Here is a 21,157-nt window from a genome sequence, read left to right on the forward strand (position 1 = left end):
GCATATGTTCTTCAACTGTATTTGCTTCAGGATCAGCAATATTTTTGTAACCTCATTAGTTTCTTGACTTGGTTTTAAACATGGAAGGATGAATATACAAATAAGTTAGAGGTCCTCCATATGATATCCTCAATTATAAGTCAATCTTTACTAGCAAAATAAATGGATTTAACTCTTACAAAGAGTCTGGAAAGTGGAGACCACAAGGAAGAATTTCTGTGGGCTGTTAGGATGAAAGTCACTCTGTATTTTGAGCTCTGAATTGAAGAGGCATGTATAAATATCTAACTTTCAAATCTACTTCTACAAACAAATTCCGTGGCCTCTACGCGTGCCGAACTCTCACTGACAACCCCAGAAGTCCCAGGTGGTTAGCACACAGAAATGGGCCCAGATTCAGCTCCCCTGATCCAGGAGGATGTCTGCAAGTGGTTTATCTGTCCCTGCACGGCATGGAGCCCAAGCTAATAAACTGTAGCTGGCTCCATACAGATCCTGCTCAGGTCTCAGCAGCGTTGTCTTGTCACAGTTACTGTGGGCAAGTGCCGCACTGAGACCGCCAGGCAGCTCTGAAGACAGCCAGCCCATGTGTGGCACAGCCAGGGCCAAGGAGAAGGTGACAAACTCCTGGAGCATCTCTTAGCTATGTCTGCACAGTGCTTCTGCTCTTTCCTCCACAGCCAAACTCCCCCGCTCCCTCGCACATGGAGAGCAGCCTGTGCATACACCCACACCTGCATTAGAGGCTGCTGCCCCTCATCTAACATATCCTTGCGCTTCTGTCACATTACATTGCTTTAGAACACGCATTCAACACTTCATGGCATGCACAATCTTTCACTGAAGGGTTATTAAAAGACTATAACTAGGCCAATAAAGTTGAATATTATTTGTCCCCTCATAGCAATGGGGAAGTAGTGCCTGCTGATGACATTAAACAAAACATTATACCCACAATGCAAATTCTTTTTCAGCTACGTGCTGTAAAAGTTAAAAGTTGGCGATTTAACACACAGCAGGGTAATGCTGAAAAGTACTTAGGTTAAAGCATTATATCAGGTAGAACTGGTGTTTCTCCACTGGACCCTCCTAACCCTCTATGGAAAAGGACTTTGAGGTATATCTGACACTGCTTCACAATCAACAACTAATAGTCTCACTGAGCCCTGATACAGAGCATCTTTAAACACACAGAATCATAGATTCAATACATATACACATATAACAATATTGCTTCAACATGGTTGCACATTCTCCTGAGGTCCTGCTTCCTTCAATAGGGATGGATTCTCTGCCCTTGCAGTCACTGTAGGGCTAGCACAAACTGATCACAGTGTAACTGTTATTTCCCACAAGCCAGATTCCCAAAGTTTCAGTCAGATGTTTCACTGGAGAGAAAGGAAAAAGCATCAGCAAAACTCTGAAATGAAACCATGAAACAGTGAAGCACTGTTGCAGTTCAGCTTATTGCATATGAAAGTTTAAACTCTGCTTTCAACCTTGGTTTTCCAAACACGCTGCTATTCACTGTAATATAGGTTAAAAATAAGAGAAAGCAAAGATGAAATGTAAATGATTTAAATGCACGCATATGTTCTTTTGTAAAATGCATCATGCATCTGCAAGGTTTTTCTTCATATTTTGGACACAAATCAAGGGGGAAATGGTTCACTTATGATACAGTGAATTTTTTATCTAACTTTAGTGGTAAAGTGTACTTCCATGTAAGCATTTCACTGTATACTGTTTGCTGCTGCTGGTTTTGTTTTGGGTTTTTTAAGCTTAAATAGGAACACCACAACCAAAAGCACTAACACAAGAGTATTTCTTTTCTTCTCTAAATTCTTTCAGGACAGCTTTGTTTGTTCAAATAAGCCACTAGCAACACAAACAACCTTCTGGATGATCTATGATCATTTACGACATTTGACATTCAATCACAAATAGGTTTTCAGAATGTTATGCTTACTTCGAAAATATATTTTAAGTGATGGTTAAACAGTGATTTTTTACAAAGCACACAGCTCAGCAGTCACACAGTAAACAATATAGGTGAAGGTCCAAAGAGGTATGGTTTCAATTAATGCAAATTCAATTAATGGAAATTGTCCTGATAGCAAAGAGCAAGCAAGTTCTTTACTATAACAGTGGCTTCTACTGCTTTTTTGTATCAAGGCAAAAATACGTATGTACTATCTTTCTAGAGGCCTCCTTTCCTGGGGCAGTATAGTCATCTCCTAACATTAATGGATTAGTTTCCAGTTCCTGTACTGCATTTCTCACATCAATGGCACCGTAACTTGGAGCAAAGGAAAAGTAACGCAAAAGACGGACAGAGCCAGACACCAAAACTAATGCTCAAACCCAACCAGATACTCACAGGCGTTTGGCCCCTGTGCCAAAGCCTAGCAAATGCTCCGAATTACCCAGAAATACAGGTGGGTTGTATGCAGCCAGGGCCAGCTGCATCTGGGACCAAAGCCCAGGCAAGCGAGCACACATAGGTCCTGCTCTCGGAGCAGATGTGAGCTCGAGGGAAAGCAGCTGTGCTGGACGCCCCTATAGGTATTGTGCAGAGTGCACCCAGCACAAGAGGCACAAATGGTTGCCCGCTGTTGCTGGAAGGAAATATCATGCAAGGGAGACTCGGTAAGCCTGGGGTCTCAGAAGAAGAAGGCTGCACCCCACTTGACCTGGGAACATGGGATTTTTGATGGGACTATTACAATCACAGAGCTTATAAAATATATCTGGAAAGGCTTTCGTGCTGGTTTTGGGATAGCATACGAAGGCCCCAGGAATCTACTCCGAGGCCTTAAATCTGTGGCCAAACTCCAGCAAAACCCATATGTTAGTCATATTACCACCTTTTTCTTTTGCCTGTTTTTGCTGCATTTTAAAGGCCCACGCCCTGTGCAGTGAACGAAAGACAGCCTTGGGGCAGCAGAGGCTCACACACCACTTCTCATACCTGGAGAAATCCTGTGCTAATGATGTTAATAATCCCAGGCCTGTTTTCTGTAATTTACTGACTGTGACCTGCTTGTTTTCACCTTTACAAGGGGAATAGCACCAGAAGGTTTGTGTACACGAAGCACTTGGCTTTATGTGCTCCCTCTAAGACTCTGCATTCCTTTTTGGAAGGAGGTGAGCCCCAGGCAGGCTGTCCTCAGCAGCGGTCAAGGCTGTAAGAGATCTCTCTTTGCAGAGCTCTCACAGCTGGAGGCACTGCCAGCAACTCTGTGCTTACACGTGAGAACAGGCCGAGGAGGATGGTGACAAACAGGGGCTCCTTTCACCCCCATTTATGGGATCATCCCCTGCACCGGCTGCTCTCTGCAGCCACTGCTGGCTGGCACCAACTTTGGCTTTTTGCAGCACTCCACCCATAGCTAGAGTACTTACCAGCACCCAATTTGGCTTTGGCTGTAATAAGAAGTGAAAGTTAAAAGCAATGCAAGCAGCAGATAAAACACTGTTAAAAACTGGCTGGGATGGTGCCAGGGATGGAGTCCAAGGCAGGGGGAGGAGCCAAGGCGACTGCAGGCCAATAGGTATTTCACAGGATTGGATAATGAAGAAAACCAAAATATTTTCCATCTGGTTTTTTACCCCTTACGTCACGGAGGCAGTAAAGTATATACAACCAAGTACCAACAGCCTATACTTCAACTTGGATATAAATATTTATTTCCAGTAGAGAACCTCCTTAGTTCAGCAAAGAGAAGTCAGGGTGAGGAGGCTGCAATTATAACACTCTCAAAGTATTAAACTTCAACTCAACACGGATCAAATGCCTGGCTAATTTATCATGCCAAATAGCTCAGTTTTAGATGAACATGGAGCTCTGCTCGCTCATCCTGCTCACTGGATGCTTTCAAGATTCAGCTGAACGGCGCACTGGGACATCTAGTCTAGGTCATGCTTCATCTAAAAAAGGTTGGATCAGATGATACTTCACATCCCTTTCAAACTGGTATTCTATGATTCTATCATCTGTATTACAATCTAAGGAACAACAGCTAAAACCTGCCCATTTTGGAGGAACAGTGGTGAAAATAAGTGCATATGCTGATATTACATTAAAAAAACATCCACATGTGAAGACTGATGCTCTTGTTTAAAGCTCTTTCAGTACAGATCCAATACTGTCTCTGTGGAGACTTTAATAAGTCTTCCCACCATGAGCAGTGGATAAGACCAGACGAACTCTGAAACCTGTCATTAAACCAGTGACGACTGATGAAAGAACAAGCTTTTGTGGCTCTGAAATATTACGTGTCAAACGTTTCATTATTAAAAGTATTATCCACAAAGCAATATATTATCTGTAGTATGAGGAAACACAAGTGAGAAGAAAATTGAAAATGAAAAAACTCATATTGAAAATAATTTCTGGTATGACACTGTGGCCAACTTGCACTTTGCATAGCTTAGAGCAGTAAACCAGCAGCTTAGCAACTCCTTATTCAGTTTCTCCTTCCTTTTTGTGTAGAGGGTTCTGGTTTAAAATGCAGCACAATTATCACACTACTGGGGAAAAAGCAAAAATTATAAACAAGCTAATGTATTTATTTTTAAAAGCTATTCTTGCCATCTGATGAAAAGAGGAATAAAAAAAATAAATTAGGTTTTACTATGCTGGAGAGGGACTCTTCATCAGGGACTGTTATGAGAGGACAAGGGGTGATGGGTTCAAACTGAAACAGGGGAAGTTCACATTAGATATAAGGAAGAGGTTCTTTACTGTGAGGGTGGTGAGGTCCTGGTGCAGGTTGCCCAAGGAAGTGATAAATGCTCCATCCCTGGTAGTGTTCAAGGCCAGGTTGGACAGAGCCTTGGGTAACACGATCCAGTGTGAGGGGTCCCTGCCCATGGCAGGGGGTTGGAACTGGATGACCTTAAGGTCCCTTCCAAACCTAACTATTCTATGATTCAATGAAACTAGGAGACCTTGCTTAGCAGCTGCTGCACCACTTCCAGCTGTCCTTGAGTGACCAAACCCAGAAAACATTCTTGGAGGTGGCTTAATGCCCAGTTTTATACCTACAGATTTAATTGCTCTAAAGAAGCCATCACAACCTACAGTATTCAGGCAGCTGCTGTGCTCTAGGGACATGGACATCAAGCCTCTATAGGTATGTTAACAGGCAGGAGGAAGCTGAAAGACAAGAGGAAGAGCCTGCAGAGCCTTGAGGACAAGGTTTGATGTTCTGGAACAGTTTCTGAAAGCAGGGGAGGAGAAGTTGGAGAGTCTCAAGAGGACCAGAACCAGTAAGCAATCCTGATGATAAAAACCTGGCATCTGACAGAGACTACAGTACAAAGGGGAGGAGGTACTCTTGAAACAAGAAATAATGAAGCATACTTAGAGGTTTTTCAAAGCAAACATGGAAAACAGTGAGCAAATACTTTGAAGTGTAGCCTAATTTAGTGAAATCATTAAACAAAAAAATGTCTCTATTATGAACTGAACAACTGTTTCTAAATGAAAGCTTTCCCTGAAACAATACTGACTCCAAAATTCATTTGCAGATAGATGTTCAAATACTCTCAATTTGCACATCTAATACTGTCTAAAGAACATTTTAAACAGTCTAGATTAATGAGTTTAGAACATACTGCAAACTTATAAAAATATCACAATTTGTAGAACTCCTTTAAGCACTGTATAAAAAGAGCAGAAATGTCAGTGAACAGCCTCTTTGCAAATACTGTACCGTGTGTTATTTCTGTGCAAACTATGAAAACACAAGTATAGACACTGAGGTTTCTGGATCTCTTGCAAGTTTAACAGTAGCCAGGAGCTCTTAGATCTCAAGCTATAATAAATATTGTATCCTACAGGAGCCCATTGGGAATCTCAGCTCATGTGTTGTTCCATAGAAGATTGTGGTGTCAGATATGATTAGAATCAACACTTTCCACTTATTCGAGGCTTTAAAGCTACCTTCACAGAACATTAACAGCTGTTAATGAAAGACAATTACGGGATATAGAAGACAACCTTATATTCAGAACAAGTTTGTGCTTGCTACCAATAAGCAAAATACCTATTATGCATTTTGGACTTTTCCCTGATAAATAAATACAGGGCATTTACAGGCTTGGGCTAGACCACACTCTAGCACACTGCTATTTTTCAGCTGACGAACCATTATATGAACTGAAGGTGTCTTCCCCAACTGAAAGTTAGTATGCAACACTTGAGCAATAAGACACTCTGCTGTCTGTATTAATGGATCACTGGTACATGCATCAAGCAGGTTGTGTGACATGAGAACAACTGTCTGAGCACCAGCAGCCTGCACCACTGACCATTAATATGGCCCCTACAGACCTTGCTGCAACCTACCTATTGTACTTGGTTATTATGTTGGTTAGGTCACAGTTATGCTTTCCTCTAGCTATGACCCCAATATGGAAATTGCTGGGTTTCTTGTTTGCCAAAATCCCCTGTGAACCATCAAAAAAGTCACACTAGCAAGATGACCAAGGTGATCAGCCTTTAGCGGATTAAGCACCTTGAATAACTCAAGTTGCTTAAAGTCAAATTCCACCTAACACAGCAGTATTTACAAATTGTCATATTCTGATTTTTACTTGCATCAATTTGCACCACTTTTTAAAAAACTGATACACACATAAGTGTCAAAGCACAACCACCTTAGAAGAGATAAACTGCTTCAAGTCCTATGAGCCTCCTCAGCTAAACCAAAGGCAAATTGGAATGGGAAGTGTCCACTGTCACTAGCAGGGTTAACAGCTGGCCCACATCACTACATCATGCTGCACAGTGAGCTCCCATCTCTAGAAGTGACAGACTAACCCACCCACAACCACCACAGAGAGGCAAAAATAAATCAGTACATAATGATTCTGCTGCCCTTCAGTCACTCTTCCCATACTCGTCCTCTCTCCAGCATACTTCTGCTTACAGAAAACACCCACCAGTGTTTCAAGACATTAATATTACTCCATGTATCCCTGCAGCTGAGTCTTTTCCCAAGCCAGGCAATGATCCAGCAGCAAGTGCCCAGTCAGTAGTGTCAGGTCATTTTAATTCCTCTTCACATCTCCATAGTCTATAGGGCATAGCTGTTTCTAGATGTAATCATGTATACTGCATTGGCATCTTGGAGCCTGCTGAAGTCAGTTCTGTCTTAAGGCTCTCTTCAAAAATCATCAGATAACATTTTCTCAAATTAGATGAAATCCATCAAGTTGAAAAAACACTAACCATCACAATTTCGTCTGAAGCAGCTCAGGCACACACAGGCATTTAGCAGGAGAGATGATAGGAAAGAGAGAGCATGAGTGCATGCAAGTGTGCACTACTGCACCGAGGACACAAAAGTACCTGGTGTATCATTCTGCATGCTACCACTGTTCTAGGAATAATACAGAAAATGGTTTTCAAATAAGTGACATAAGTGTTCTAAATAAGTATTAGCAGAATTGGCTTATAAATTATTCCAGAAAGGAACTGGAACTTAAAACTACTTTTTAAAGATGAGACGATGCAGAAGGACAAAACAAGCAGTGCTGGACACATATTTCTGCTGTTACTGAACTGGTGATGCCCTCTAAGAACAGCTTATTATATGCCCATTATTAAAACCTCTCAATTGCTGTGAAACACAGACCAAGGGCCAAATCTCTTCCTTGGCTTCAGAGCTCAGCATTATACTCGGAGTTTCTGAGTGCAATCTCTATCTGCAACAACAAACTACCTTTATACCATCCAGGTAATTACAGGTTCAGGTCAAGGACTCCAGACCATATTGATTACATCTCTCTGCAGCAAGGACCCTCCAGCACTGGCCGGCTCCTCTCAAGCACAGCAGCTCAAGTATCCATGACGCCAGGACTCCCTGGGCCCTACCAGTGCCCGTAACGGGAAACCGGCGACCACTCAGGCCTGTCAGTTATTGCCTGTGGCAATAAGGACAGCCTGGGAATTCATAATGTTGGTGACTTCATCTGCCAGCTGCATTCACACATCTTTACTACCTGAATAAGTGATCTCCACTACTCCAAGGCAGCACTTCGTGGTGTACAGCATTTGGGAATAAATATTTGATTGCACATACAACAGAAAAGAGCTCAGATGGTTTAAGGTGTGACAGCAGAAGTGTTTATTAAATTCCAAGTGAGAGCAATGCCGGACAGTAAAAATTTGTCCCGTGGTCCCTATCTCACAGGTGTGGTGATGAACAATAACAGAGCCTTCACAGGCAGATAGAAGGGAGGAAGGCAAACCCCCTCCACCACAAAACCTAAGTCAATTCTTCTGTTCACTAAACCCTCTGGAGGCAACAAGCTGTGTCCAGGACCATCCAGCTCCATGAAGAGGAAGGGGAGTGCTAAATTTCAAGCCAATTTTAAGTGGGCATTGATTGAAGTAACCAGAAGAGAGCTTAATATTGTTAAGAGTTTCATATAACACTAATAACCAATCTTTACAAATAAATGATGTTTGCATCCCTAAGCAGCAAAACTCATACCAGGTTTCAGAGATCATAAAGGCTCTCCCCACCCCACACATAATGGAAGAAGACAAAAAATGCTCAGGATCTTTTTCTTCTATGATTTGATATTATTAATATTATTTATTAAAATCCTCCCCACCCGAAATCCTGCATTTGTCGTAAGCAAGAAAGAAACAGAGATCTCCTCCAAGCAGGAAAGGAAAAGGTTCATGCAAAACAGATCAGCCTTCTTCATCTGTGTTCTCCTACTCTGCTATCAATGCAACAAAATTACTTGAACGATGAAGAAGTGTCAAAAACCTCTTTGCATGAGGGAATAAACAAGGCTTTTCATAAACATAAACATAAACATAAACACAAACACTAACACACACACACACACACACACACACACACACACACACACACACACAGGCACACTTTTTTTTAACTGAGCAGGATTGAATTAACAGCTCTGACTGAGCATACCTGAGTACTGGCAGCCTTCACCACATTTGTTCCAGTTTAAGGAAACACTTGCCCTTACAGACTCACTGCAGCTGTGCGATCACATTCACTGTGATCAGGAACTGCTATGAAATCCTTTCTCTAGAGGTTTTCCATTTCTGAAAAGTCCAGAGCTGATGTCCCACACAAACATCCAAACCCTCCCATACCCTTCAATTTCTGCATTATTTATTACTAGTAGAGTTCTACCAGGTGTGATTTTTCAGGTATGTAACATATTTGACATGCATAAAATCACCCACAGGTCACAGTATCACAAATCAGAAAGGTGCCTGGAAACACTTGTCCAACTGATGCTTGTATTTTCCAGGTGAGCCTCCATCATTCTGTAGCTACCCTCAGCTAGCTGGAAATTGTATCTAAGGCTCATCACATCAAAGAAAGGGACAGCATTCAATGCATACAGGTAATGTAAAGTCTTCTGAAATAGAGCCAAATCATTCAGCAACAAACACTTCTTTTGTTGCAGTTCAGATTTCTATCTCAGGGTTGGCTTGTTTGGTTGTGTAGGAGCATCTCCTGCAGACAAGGCACTTGCAAGGTTTCTGTTTCATCTCTGGTGCCTAATAAGGTCTTAAACATAACCTGACTTCCTAAGACCCCACCGTTGTTAAACCCAACGCAATGAGCCAGTAGGCTCAGCAATTCTTCAGGAAGGACAGACACAGGCACACAAGCACATACGCCTGCTTGATACACACAGTGTGCACTTACTTATGTGTACAGTAATGCTTCTTTTGCTGCTTTTTTATTAATGGCTTCATGCTATAAAGACAAACTCAGTGTTGTCCCTTTAACATTTCTAACTCTCAATCTGGAATAGCATCTGGAATTCCAGTGCATTTAATCCTTAAGGGTATATTCTATGATGCATATGACTAAAATGTGTGCATTGAGGGACAAATGTCCAGTAGCTTTAGGTGCCTACATTTTGCAAACTTCTCTTAAAAGATTTCATTAAAAAACAAAAACAAGCAACCAAAGCCGCACACCAAAAAAACCCCAAACAACCCAGGGACTAATATCTTAGGATAATTTTAAGTTGAGATAATCCTACTGAAATATGCCTTTTTTTCATTTATCCTAGTAATCTTTACAGATGTGACCATCCACCTTGAAAATGCCACTGCAAAGTTTCTTTATTAATAGCAGCATTCAAGTGTTTTTTGCCTTCTGAATGATGAGTTTTGCAAACAATCTTGTGAGAGAATATTAGCATTAGTGTACCACAGTTCTACAGACATGTGAAAATCACAATTAAAACACCTACACAAAGTTCTTGTTAAATGCGACAACAGAGTTGTTCACCAACGGGGAGAAGGACGGAAGCTATCAAGGATAGCAGAAGAATAATGGAAGATGGTAAACATGTACTTGCAATCTCTTAATACAAAGAACAAGCGATGGAGTTAGATAAGAAGAGGCGCCACGCTGGTTGTATCTCTAAGCAACAGGCAATCAAACAGCCAGATAAGCATCTTCATAAAGTGCAACAGACTCAAATGCATGGGTCATAACTGAAGAATCACTTCCTGGTTCAGCTTAGGCAGTAAAAATTTATGACCTACTTAAAAATCCTTGAAACCTAAAAATGTATTTTCCAATAGATTTGTTTTCCATAAAGAATGTAAGCCATTTAGGGCATGCCTTGGTAATAGCAGGAAATGAGAATACTTACAGTAGCGGATGAGAACACAAAAAATGCAATGTCGTACATGAACTGTATTTACAATAAAAGCTTCAGACTCAGAGCTGAGTTTAATGTAATTTTCTGCACATCTCAAAGGTGGGAGGAGAAGAAAATCAGCATAAAACATCCTGCTTGCCTTGCTGGCCTCTGCCACAAGAGTAGCATGAGATCTCAAAAAACAGCACATGTGTTTCCTTTGTGCCTTCTTTCCTCTGTAGCAGAACTCAAAGCCCTATTCCATTACACATAATCTGGCATATCTACCCTAATTTGGGCCAATAATTCCTGCATGGGAAAGAATGGGGATCAGACAATTCAAAAATTGCACATAGATGGTGAAGTCCCTGAATCAAAAATCAATTCAAATCCAAACTGTCTGGCAATGAAGTTAAATAAAATACTGCTATCAGCATGTCCCTAACAAAATCCATGTATTGTTTGTAAGAAACTTATGAGGTGCTATAACAAAACTTGAGTCACTGCTATACAGTAAATATATTTTCAGTGTCATAACCATGTATACAATTGACTTTGGCAATTTTAATATGGACACACATGTTAAAGGCATTACCAACAGAGCTTCATCACATTCATATGAGCCATTTTACATTAAGGCCCATCCACACTTGAGCACAGCTTGTTTAGCATAGAAGAGGTACAGCCCTATGGGGTTCACTGCTTCTTTTGTAGATGGACTAGCACAGTTTTAGAGTGGGTTATGGTTACAGAGTGGTTGTATTTCAGCATTATTACACATCCCTGAAATAGGTAATGGCACTGCTCCATTCAGACACAAGAGGAAGGGAAAACCAACACTGATAACCCAGCTATCTCCATCTGTATCAGCTGGCACAGGCACGCTGAGAGTGAAGAACAGCTATACTGTTAATCACTGAATCTGCAGCTTGAGCTACACAGACAGAAGCACTCTTACGATTCAAGCTTGTAACCTTTTAGGGCTAATAGGCATAGATGAACTAGTAAAAACAAACCAACCAACGTGATGCATTTGTTCGCTTCTGTATCATACCATTATTTTCAAGATTACTTTGTCACATAATAAAACAAAATTCCCTTTAAATAACCAGCATCAGATGTTGGTCTAAGCTTTATGTGAATTAACTGAACAAGTTTTAAAGATCTGAAATGGAATTTCTAATGACAATCTTCAATATTCAAAGCAAATGTAGTTATTATTGAACTCAGTTATAAACACATCTAAGAAATATCCTGGAATACCCAAATAAATTAATTTGGCAACAATGCAGTATCTTGGACTCAGAATTTATATCAATAGCAAACAGTCTGGAAGAAGAGCTTTTATTTTAACTCTCTTTAAAACAACTTTCAGAAACCAGTTTCTGTGTGTGTTACAGTCTCTTTTTATAGTTTAACCTCAATCCAATCAGCAATCTCCAGGGATTTTCAAATCACTGAAGATTAAAATCCTCTCTGACTTGACTGTTTGACTAATGCTGTGTGTTTAATAATTCTACTTGTGAGAGATATTATTTGACAAAATCCTGCTGTGTGGACACATCAGAGGCTATACAGCTGCACCAGAATATAAAGCTCTGATGTTCTTGTTTCTTTACATAGACTATACCTCACCACTGAGAAAAAAAGAAGAGAACTTTATAGTACATATATTACTATGTTGATATTAACATAACCATTGTAGTATTAAATTTACATGCCCTTTTAGAGCAAAGTAGTGAAAATGTGCCTATTACACAAACATTAGATAAACTATCCCGTTGTCTTGAGTGTTCACAGAAATCAATTACATTTATGATTACATCTCAATGAAAGCTATTTTATAAATTAGATGAAACTGTAATATTCTATGCTTTAGGCATTCATTAATAAAAGCATTTCAGTGTTAGTATTTGCAAATGTTCTGCTTTTTAGTTTAGGCAGTTTTTAGCATTCTCTAGCTCATGTTAAACTTCACATAAATATTGTGTTTGGATCTTACCACCATGCTGTGACTTCACATTTGAGTGGTAAGAGGCGGAAAAAAATTCATCATTATGGTAGCTTTCATTAAGTATTTGTATAAGACAGCACTTACCCTACTGTGCAGCTGCAAATCATGATACTCTTTTAAGTATATGGCAATAGTTAGTAAACATGCTACCAGACAAAAAAAGACAAGCTTGATGAATATCAAAGAAAACTTGAAATCAGCATGTTTCTACCTGAGGTAGCATCAATCACTGTTGAACCTCCTCTGCGATCGGAAACTGGACGTGGTGACCCCGGCATGCTAACAGGTTCTGACCGAACTGGCTGAATCCTAAATAACAAGTTATAGTTACCCCTTGTGTCATTGCTCATGAGGGCTGTAATTAAATCACAAACCTGAATCAGCTCAACCAAATTAGCAACTATTTATATTTAAATCAAGCAACTGTTGAAAACTTGTGTTTTTCTTTGCTTCATGGAGCCAAGACCTGCATAATCCACCTAGGGACAGACTGAGACTCTACACAAAATGAATATCCCCAAACTGTGTCAGGGCTAGAGCTCTCAGAAAACCTCAAAGGCAGAAGTTCAGCCTATCCCAGTGGGCTATAAAAGCCTCTATCACCCTCCTGAACAGCAGCATTTTCTTTGTCAGTTTAGGAGAGAAGACATTTGCAATTGTCTGCCTTTTTGTAACAGATATTTATATTAATTTCTGCTTTCTTTCTGCATATGTTTACATATATACAATAAAAAAACGTATTTGACAGTCATATCCTTAGCTGTGGGAGCAATTACATGCAAGGAGAAATCACACATTTCAAAATCATGTATTTTCAGTCCAAGAACAATCTGACCAGTTTTAATGGGATTAGTCATATTATCCATCTCTCGTTTTACTCATAAGAGTTTCAGACAGAGTCCCAAACTAAGTCCACACCACAGAACTTTGGACTTCAAATCACATGCACAGTCAGAAGCATGGAAACTCGTTAAATCCTGACTTACTGGACAGGACACAGAAACACATGGTGCATAAAGCACTTCTACAAAAACCACTAGCTCTCAGTAAATACAAACCCACATTTACCTTCCTTCCCTTTCCTAGGTCAACCCCCTGCCCCCAATTCCAAATCAGGTAATGCCCAAAAGAAGATGAATTAAATACATGAAAAAGAAGTACAAGGAAAGAAGCAAAGAAAATGGGAAAAAAACAGGGAGAGGAAGAACATTCCAGAAGTTCACTTATTGTTCCAACACACTGACCGCTTCGCAGACAGCATCTAAATCTATGGCATAAAGCTCCCGCTCATGTCTGAGAAAATGCATTTATTAAGCCATGCAGATACTGTGAAAGCCAAGATGATGCTGAACAAGGCACCAGACTTTGTACTGTCTTTCACTGTCATTTACCCAAGAAGAGGCAGCAGAAAGGAATCTGAGCTGCTCTGCCTGGGTGAATTTTTATTGTTGTTGAGTCACACACACTTTTAAGACTTTCATCTGGACAAGACTGATGAAAACTATTACACATTCTATACAGATGGTCTCATTTAAGCATCAGGCAAGTTATTCACACAACAAATGTGAAGCAGCCTGGAAACTGGTTTTGTTTTTACCTGAGACTGTTGAGATCAAGATCATCTGTGTCGAAGTCCAGAAGAGGCTGCGGGGTATCGCTTGGACCATGCGACTGCAGCACTGAAGAACTGGATGAGATGACGGTAGTTTGGCCTGAGGGATGGATTGTTTTGAACTGGAACTGTGGGCCCATCCACAGGCGTCGATGAGGCCCAGTGTGAGTCACTATTTCAACCTGGGGAAAGAAAATATAGGGAAATGCTTAATACAAACCTGCAACTTGATAGAATGAATGGTTCCTTCAGTATGTTGAATCACCAGAATCCTGTTGTTCTCAACCAAAAAAGAGTGCTTTGTGCCATCAGTTTGGAGGAATGTCAAACAGGGGGAAATTCAGAATGTCTTTGCTAGAGACAGGATGCTCCAGCCAAAGCCAAGAACTTTTTGCAGAGCCTTGAAAGCGTATGAACCACCAGCCTGAGAACACTGCACCCCAGTTCTTAAACTGTTCCGAAGATGAACACTGCACCCTGGCTATCACTTCACCTGATCCTGCTCTTCCTCCCCTTGCCATTATGAAATATGTGCTGCTAAAAAGCTACCCTGGTGGTGCAACAAACAGGGGAAAACAATTCTGCCTGCATTTGTACAGAGCAGACCAAGGAATGGGAAGTCTACCTCCCCCATATGACCTCAATCCTGACCAGGTCAAGGGATGCACTTTTTCAAAGCAAGCTGTTACAGCTTTGTTACAGCTGCTTTCTAAAAGTTCACACATTAAACAGCACTGCTTCACATGTACGTAGGTGTGAACTGTATTTCAAATCAAAGCTCCTAATTACTGTTGGCATATCTGAGGATACCACTGGCAGAGACCATCTTGCTGGGAAGCTACAGGACCTGAAGCAGAAAGCAATGTGAAGTGCTCAGTGAGACACCGAACAGCCCCGGTCAACTCTTGTTACTATGCAGATGTGATATAACATGTATGTGCAACACATGGAGCTTAGAAGGGCAGCTACACACATGCATATATATTAATTTAACTGACAGTCTAACAGTTAAAAGAGTGTTTTCTTGCAATGAACAACCACACATATGTAATAGGTGGACAATGATAGATTTACTTTATGTACATTGATGTGTAAATACACACAGAGAGACAGAAGCTTCACAGTTCCATGCCTACTTCCAAAATACAGAACACAGGTGGTGTGTCTAACAACAACTTCAAGAATTCATGTTTTCTCCCAGTGAGAGCCTAGAAATGAACTTCCAATTATTTCAGTCAATGAAGCATCCAAAGTATTTTAACAATGTCTTTTCACACTGATAACTATAAACCTGAGGTGTATCAATTCTGGCAAACTCTTAAGTAAGTCAACTATAGGAATGCAAACAACCATGAAAATTAAAGATGGTGACATTGCTGGAAATGTGGGCCATGTAAATTAAAGGGTAACCTAAGCATAAGTATTCTGTAATACAGTGTGAAAAATCAGAAAGAGCCTTTAAGTATCAGAAAAAGGAAATATGAAATGGAAACAAGTGAGCTCTGGTGAACTCACAACCTTAAGATGACAGAACCAGACTCCTGAATCCCTATTGATTTCTGCTAAAACAGTGATCACCTTCACAGCAAAAACTCAGTTTAGTGAGGAAATTAATGAAAATATATTTTTGCACATAGATGACATAGATACATACTAGTAGCGATCCTTACCTCTTTAAGAAACAATTTTAAATGCTGGATAATGTTGTTTAGGCTCTCTGCTAATGGAAGGCATCAAATGCACAGCCTATTTAGCACTGTTTCCATCTTTGCATTTATCTTAGCGTAACTCAGACTGACTGTAGACGTTTCAGAGGCAAGTAGCTTTTATGTAGCAATGTAAATTAGGCCACAGATAAAGTAATCTGTATATTTTAAGCTTGAAACCATCAGTGTCACAGAGCCGAGAGGTAAACAGATGCCTTTGCAATTTTACTGAGGCTACGGCCAGATGTTCCTATTCACTCTCCCGTTGTGTGCAGGACAAACATATTGTATCTACTTCACACTGACAGCACACATTACCCACTGTTCTAATTGAAAAGTTGAAGTGAAGGGTGATGTTTTTTCACTGCATGCTGTTACTGTTGATAACAACACTTTAATTTTGAAAAACATACTTGCACTTGAGGCTTAATCTGAAGTGGCTTGTGCAGAGAATGCTAGCATCTTCGTGCTCGGAAGAGCTATCAGCACTCTCTTCCGTCAGAAAAATAAAACATTCTGGATGCATTCTCTGAATTATCTGTGTTCTGTGACATCACTTGGAGGCTCTTTTTTTCTCATAAATACATTTACTCTTCTAGAGGGATACATGTGATGAAGTTCAAGAAGTTTTAAGTTCCTTTGCATTTTACAACTTCCAAGAATTAGTAATAAGCCAACCCCCTAACGTATATTTACCTTACTGTCTCTTTCCTGAGGCTGCACACTGTTCCAGAAAGTCACCGGAACAGTAAAATAAACTAAACTACCCAACCAGTACTGGAGTGGGTAGGTAGAAAACCACAGGTGAAACCTTGGCCTCAGTGAGCTCAGTGAGAAAATTCATGTTGACTCCACTGATTGAGTAGTTTCACCGCCTTTATGCTCTGACTAGAGAAAGCATATGCAAAGAAGAGATATCGATGTGCAGCCACAGCTGAAAACTCAGGCCAGTAAGTGGATTCACACGAACAGATTCCCCAGTGAATGCCATTTCTGGACCGGTCCATGTGGAAATCTAACTTCTCATTTTAGGGAAATGCTGTGCATGATTTATTCACCAGTGGGAGAAGCAAATCACATCCATGAATATTTCATATTTATGCCATACACCCCAGCAACACATTTTATGCATCACTCCCGTAACAACACTGTTCATAAACCAAAGGAAACCCACCTAATTTGTCAGGATGAATTTCATGTATCAGATAGCCTGTAATTGATCTGGTAAATCCAGAGCATTTGTAAATTTTATTTATTTATTTAACTTTAACCTTTTCCTACTAACAGGAACTAATCCTCAGTGTGTTATTCATGACCTACATTCTTAAACTGAAATTATGTTTTGAGCCAAACACTCAAGTATGTACCAAGTGCTTAAAGAGAAGTTTCACTGACTGAAACAAAGAAAGAATTGATAAGACTACAAAAATTTAACCTCATAGAAAAGTATCCTACCAGGCATGACCATTTTAAAGCACTACATATATTTGTACATAGCTATAACTCACAGGAATTATCATCAGGAAATGCAGTAGCTGATAACTAGAAAAAGAAGGAAGTGAACCAGTTCATTTACCATTTTAATGTTAAAATGCAGTAAGTATAGCACAGGTCACAAGTGAAAAGGCATCTCCATTTTGCCGAGCCAACTTCCTTTACCCATGTTTGCAAATGACCATGTCAAAGAAGAAGGAAGAGAAGGCAACTTCTGTTGCCAAGTGAAACTTCCTACTTCACCCTGAACTTCCCAAGGACATATGCCCCTAATGATGGAAGCTTTATTTCATTTTTAATATCACTTGTATAGTTTGTATAAAATGGAAAGACCATCACATTCATACCATGTTAATTCAGGGCTAAGGTCAGTTTTGCACACAGTTTTGCACTCATGGCCTGCTGGAAGCTTACTTTCTGTTTTGAGGAAAGTTGTGGATTTTACTTCTAGTGGATACTATTACAGTTTCACTCCTGAACTGGAATGCCCAAGAAAGCATACCTGTGAGAGCCACTCCTCATCCTCCTGCCCACTGTGGTCAGATGCTAAGCTGTCGTACGACTCGTGTCGAGTGATCGGTCCAGGGCTCCCGGGTGGAACCACTGAAAGAAACCAGAAAACTGAAAAATCAGACTTACTGTTAAATGTTTTTGTTTTTTTTTTTTTTTTTTTTTAGAAAAAAGCTTTTTCAGTGAGTTATTGGTACAGCACTGTATATGTTTTCCTAAAACTGCGACAATATGTTGGACATCAAAAGTGATGAAAAGATTTCTGTTCTTTGACTTGAACGTATACATACAGGCACTATGATAACCCAGGTGGCTCTTCTTTTAACCTTAACTACCCAATAAACACACAGAACAGCCCAATACAGATGACAACCATCTGCCTTGAGGAATTTACCACTGAGAAACGCTGCTGTCAGTGATGTAAGCCTTTTCTACAGACTGCAGAATGTGAACTGTGCTAAAGTGAGCTGACAAAAGCTATCCCAAGGCACTGGTCCATGTACTGACTTCGAACACAAAGTACTTCCAAGACCTCATGAACTGTATTATCATTCTCAGTTCAACATTAATGTTGATAATTAAAATCTGCTACACAAACAACTTGAATTTCAGGATTTCACTGTTTTGCAATTTAATCGGACGTGCTTGTCATCTTAGTGTCACCTTTTCATTACAGGAGTAACATGTTAAGAATTCGTCAGAAAGTACCACTTGATGCAAAGACTAAATACTGAGATCATTTCACTGGACTGTAAAATACGAGCAATTCTGTATTTGAGTTTTGCAGTGATACTGTATCACAATTCTGGACAAGTAAGAAAAAACACTTTTTTCAGCTGCAGGTGACACTGATAACTAGAAAGACACATTAGTCCAAGCTGAACAAGAAATTCATGAGTGGCTACTAAACACAACAGTCCAGACACAACCTCCAAGAATCACAGAATCACAGAATAGTTAAGGTTGGAAAGGACCTTAAGATCATTAAGTTCATAACCTCCAAAATCCTGGACAGTATCACAGTATCACAGTATGTTAGAGATTGGAAGGGACCTCAAAAGATCATCTAGTCCAATCCCCCTGCCGGAGCAGGAACACCTAGATAAGGTTACACAGGAACGTGTCCAGGTGGGTTTTGAATGTCTCCAGAGAAGGAGACTCCACAACCTCCCTGGGCAGCCTGTTCCAGTGTTCCGTCACCCTCACTGAGAAGAAGTTTCTTCTCAAGTTTAAGTGGAACCTCTTGTGTTCCAGTTTGTACCCATTGCCCCTTGTCCTATCATTGTTTGCCACTGAGAAGAGCCTGGCTCCATCCTCGTGACACTCTCCCTTTATATATTTATATACACTAATAAGGTCACCCCTCAATCTCCTCTTCTCCAAACTATAGAGACCCAGCTCCCTCAGTCTTTCCTCATAAGGGAGATGCTCCACTCCCTTAATCATCTTAGTTGCCCTGCGCTGGACTCTCTCCAGCAGGTCCCTGTCCTTCTTAAACTGAGGGGCCCAGAACTGGACACAATATTCCAGATGGGGTCTCACCAGGGCCGAGTAGAGGGGAAGGAGGACCTCTCTCGACCTACTAACCACCCCCCTTCTAATACACCCCAGGATGCCATTGGCCTTCTTGGCCACAAGGGCACAGTGTCGGCTCATGGTCACCCTGTTGTCCACCAGGACCCCCAGGTCCCTCTCCCCTACACTGCTCTCTAACAGGTCGTTCCCCAATCTATACTGGAACCTGGGGTTGTTCCTGCCCAGATGCAGGACTCTACACTTTCCCCCAGTGGGGTCTCTGCTTCCAGTCATTACCAGAGATCTGGGGCTGGGTCATCTTTCAGTTTGACTCAACATCGGCTCTGCCCATAGTGCCCACCAGCAAACCTTTTACTGACAGTATTGTGAGAATATCACATTACTATTAACTGCTTAAATACCTACATCTCTGCTGTTTTCAAAAGACTGATGGAAACAAACCTCAATTCACAGAGGTTTTTTCAGAACAAAACTAACTTAGTTCTGTTCCTCTAGTCACTGCCATTATTCGTCTTCATATGGACTCACTAGAGCAGAAAGGTGCAACTTCTTCAGCTCTGCAGATTGCATGATAGCCAAACCACTTTTAAAATGATTACCATATACATCCAGCTTCAGGGAAAACCACAATCTAGTGTTCCAACACTCCACAAAAAGAGAGAAAGAACTGTAGACTTATTGTAAAGAATAATATTTCATGATGCCTGGTCCTTGAGACATTTAAATCTATTAGCAAAGCTTACAGTCTAGCTACTTTACAGCTGCAGCATTATGTTGCTCTAACTAAAACTTCCCACTTGAGAAAGCTAAAGGAGTTTAGAAAGAGCAAAACACAAGAGCACCCCGAACAATATGACAGGAGGTATTTCTCCTTTTCTTGTACCTGCTTACTGTCAGGGGCCTGTTGGAGGCCTGGAGTCAATACCAAGAAACCATACCCACTTTGAGGGAAGAGTAGACACCGCAAGAGCAAATTAAAAGAAGCAATTGCAACAAAGGTATTTTTACTTTGGTAAAACAAGTGAGTTTTATGCTATAGCATTAAGATGCTGTACAATCCTAAAATTAGAACCAAGATTTTTATATTAACAGAATCGAAAAATGACTCAACATTTTTAAAATTGATTTTTAAAAACTATATTATAACAGAGTTGACCTTTATGTGTCAAGTTTCCATCCACTACAAATTTTTACAGCCATGTTGTAAACCTCTAATAATAGGAGCTTATAATGGCAGCGCAGACACAACTGTAACCATAAATACAGAACGGCGCCTCTATAATATAAACAACACAGGGTTTTCATAAATCCATACACTATATGAAATAAAGGATTTTCATCCTGTTTGTATAAGAGGGTATCTCAACCCAACCTCAGTCATGGAGCCATTTCTAGCACCTCTGTATCACGGAGTGTTAGTATTTGGAAACTGCCATATATCAATTCAGTTCAGGGCCTGACTTATGAAAGAATTACTCAAAGTGCTCTATATATTTGGACATATTCTTACAAAGAGCCAAGTTCTTCCCATGAGATACTGCCATATTGACTGAAATCACTAGAATCTGTGTCTGTTTGTGTGTGCACATCCACATCTCGGCACCACAGGCATTATTTCAG

At 40.5% G+C, this 21,157-nt stretch overlaps 1 protein-coding gene across 16 annotated transcripts in view; it reads right to left on the reverse strand.

Annotated features, from left to right (window-relative positions):
* BCAS3 (BCAS3 microtubule associated cell migration factor) overlaps positions 1-21,157 on the reverse strand; it is a 363,292-nt gene that overhangs the window by 177,240 nt on the left and 164,895 nt on the right. For 15 of the 16 annotated variants that reach the window (XM_061368506.1, XM_061368578.1, XM_061368559.1 and 12 more), the window contains 3 exons: positions 17,994-18,094; positions 14,277-14,473; positions 12,891-12,988 (listed from right to left, as the gene is read on the reverse strand). In XM_061368506.1, the coding sequence (XP_061224490.1) occupies positions 12,891-12,988; positions 14,277-14,473; positions 17,994-18,094 (396 nt within the window). Of the gene's footprint in view, positions 1-3,904; positions 3,931-12,890; positions 12,989-14,276; positions 14,474-17,993; positions 18,095-21,157 lie in introns of those variants that run through there. The other variant, XM_061368631.1, reaches the window with a different exon arrangement.

This window comes from Neopsephotus bourkii, unplaced genomic scaffold (assembly GCF_033783945.1).
Source record: "Neopsephotus bourkii isolate Nb327-2 ecotype Australia unplaced genomic scaffold, CSIRO-AGI_Nbou_v1 NB_140, whole genome shotgun sequence".
NCBI classification, from domain to species: Eukaryota; Metazoa; Chordata; class Aves; order Psittaciformes; family Psittacidae; genus Neopsephotus; species Neopsephotus bourkii.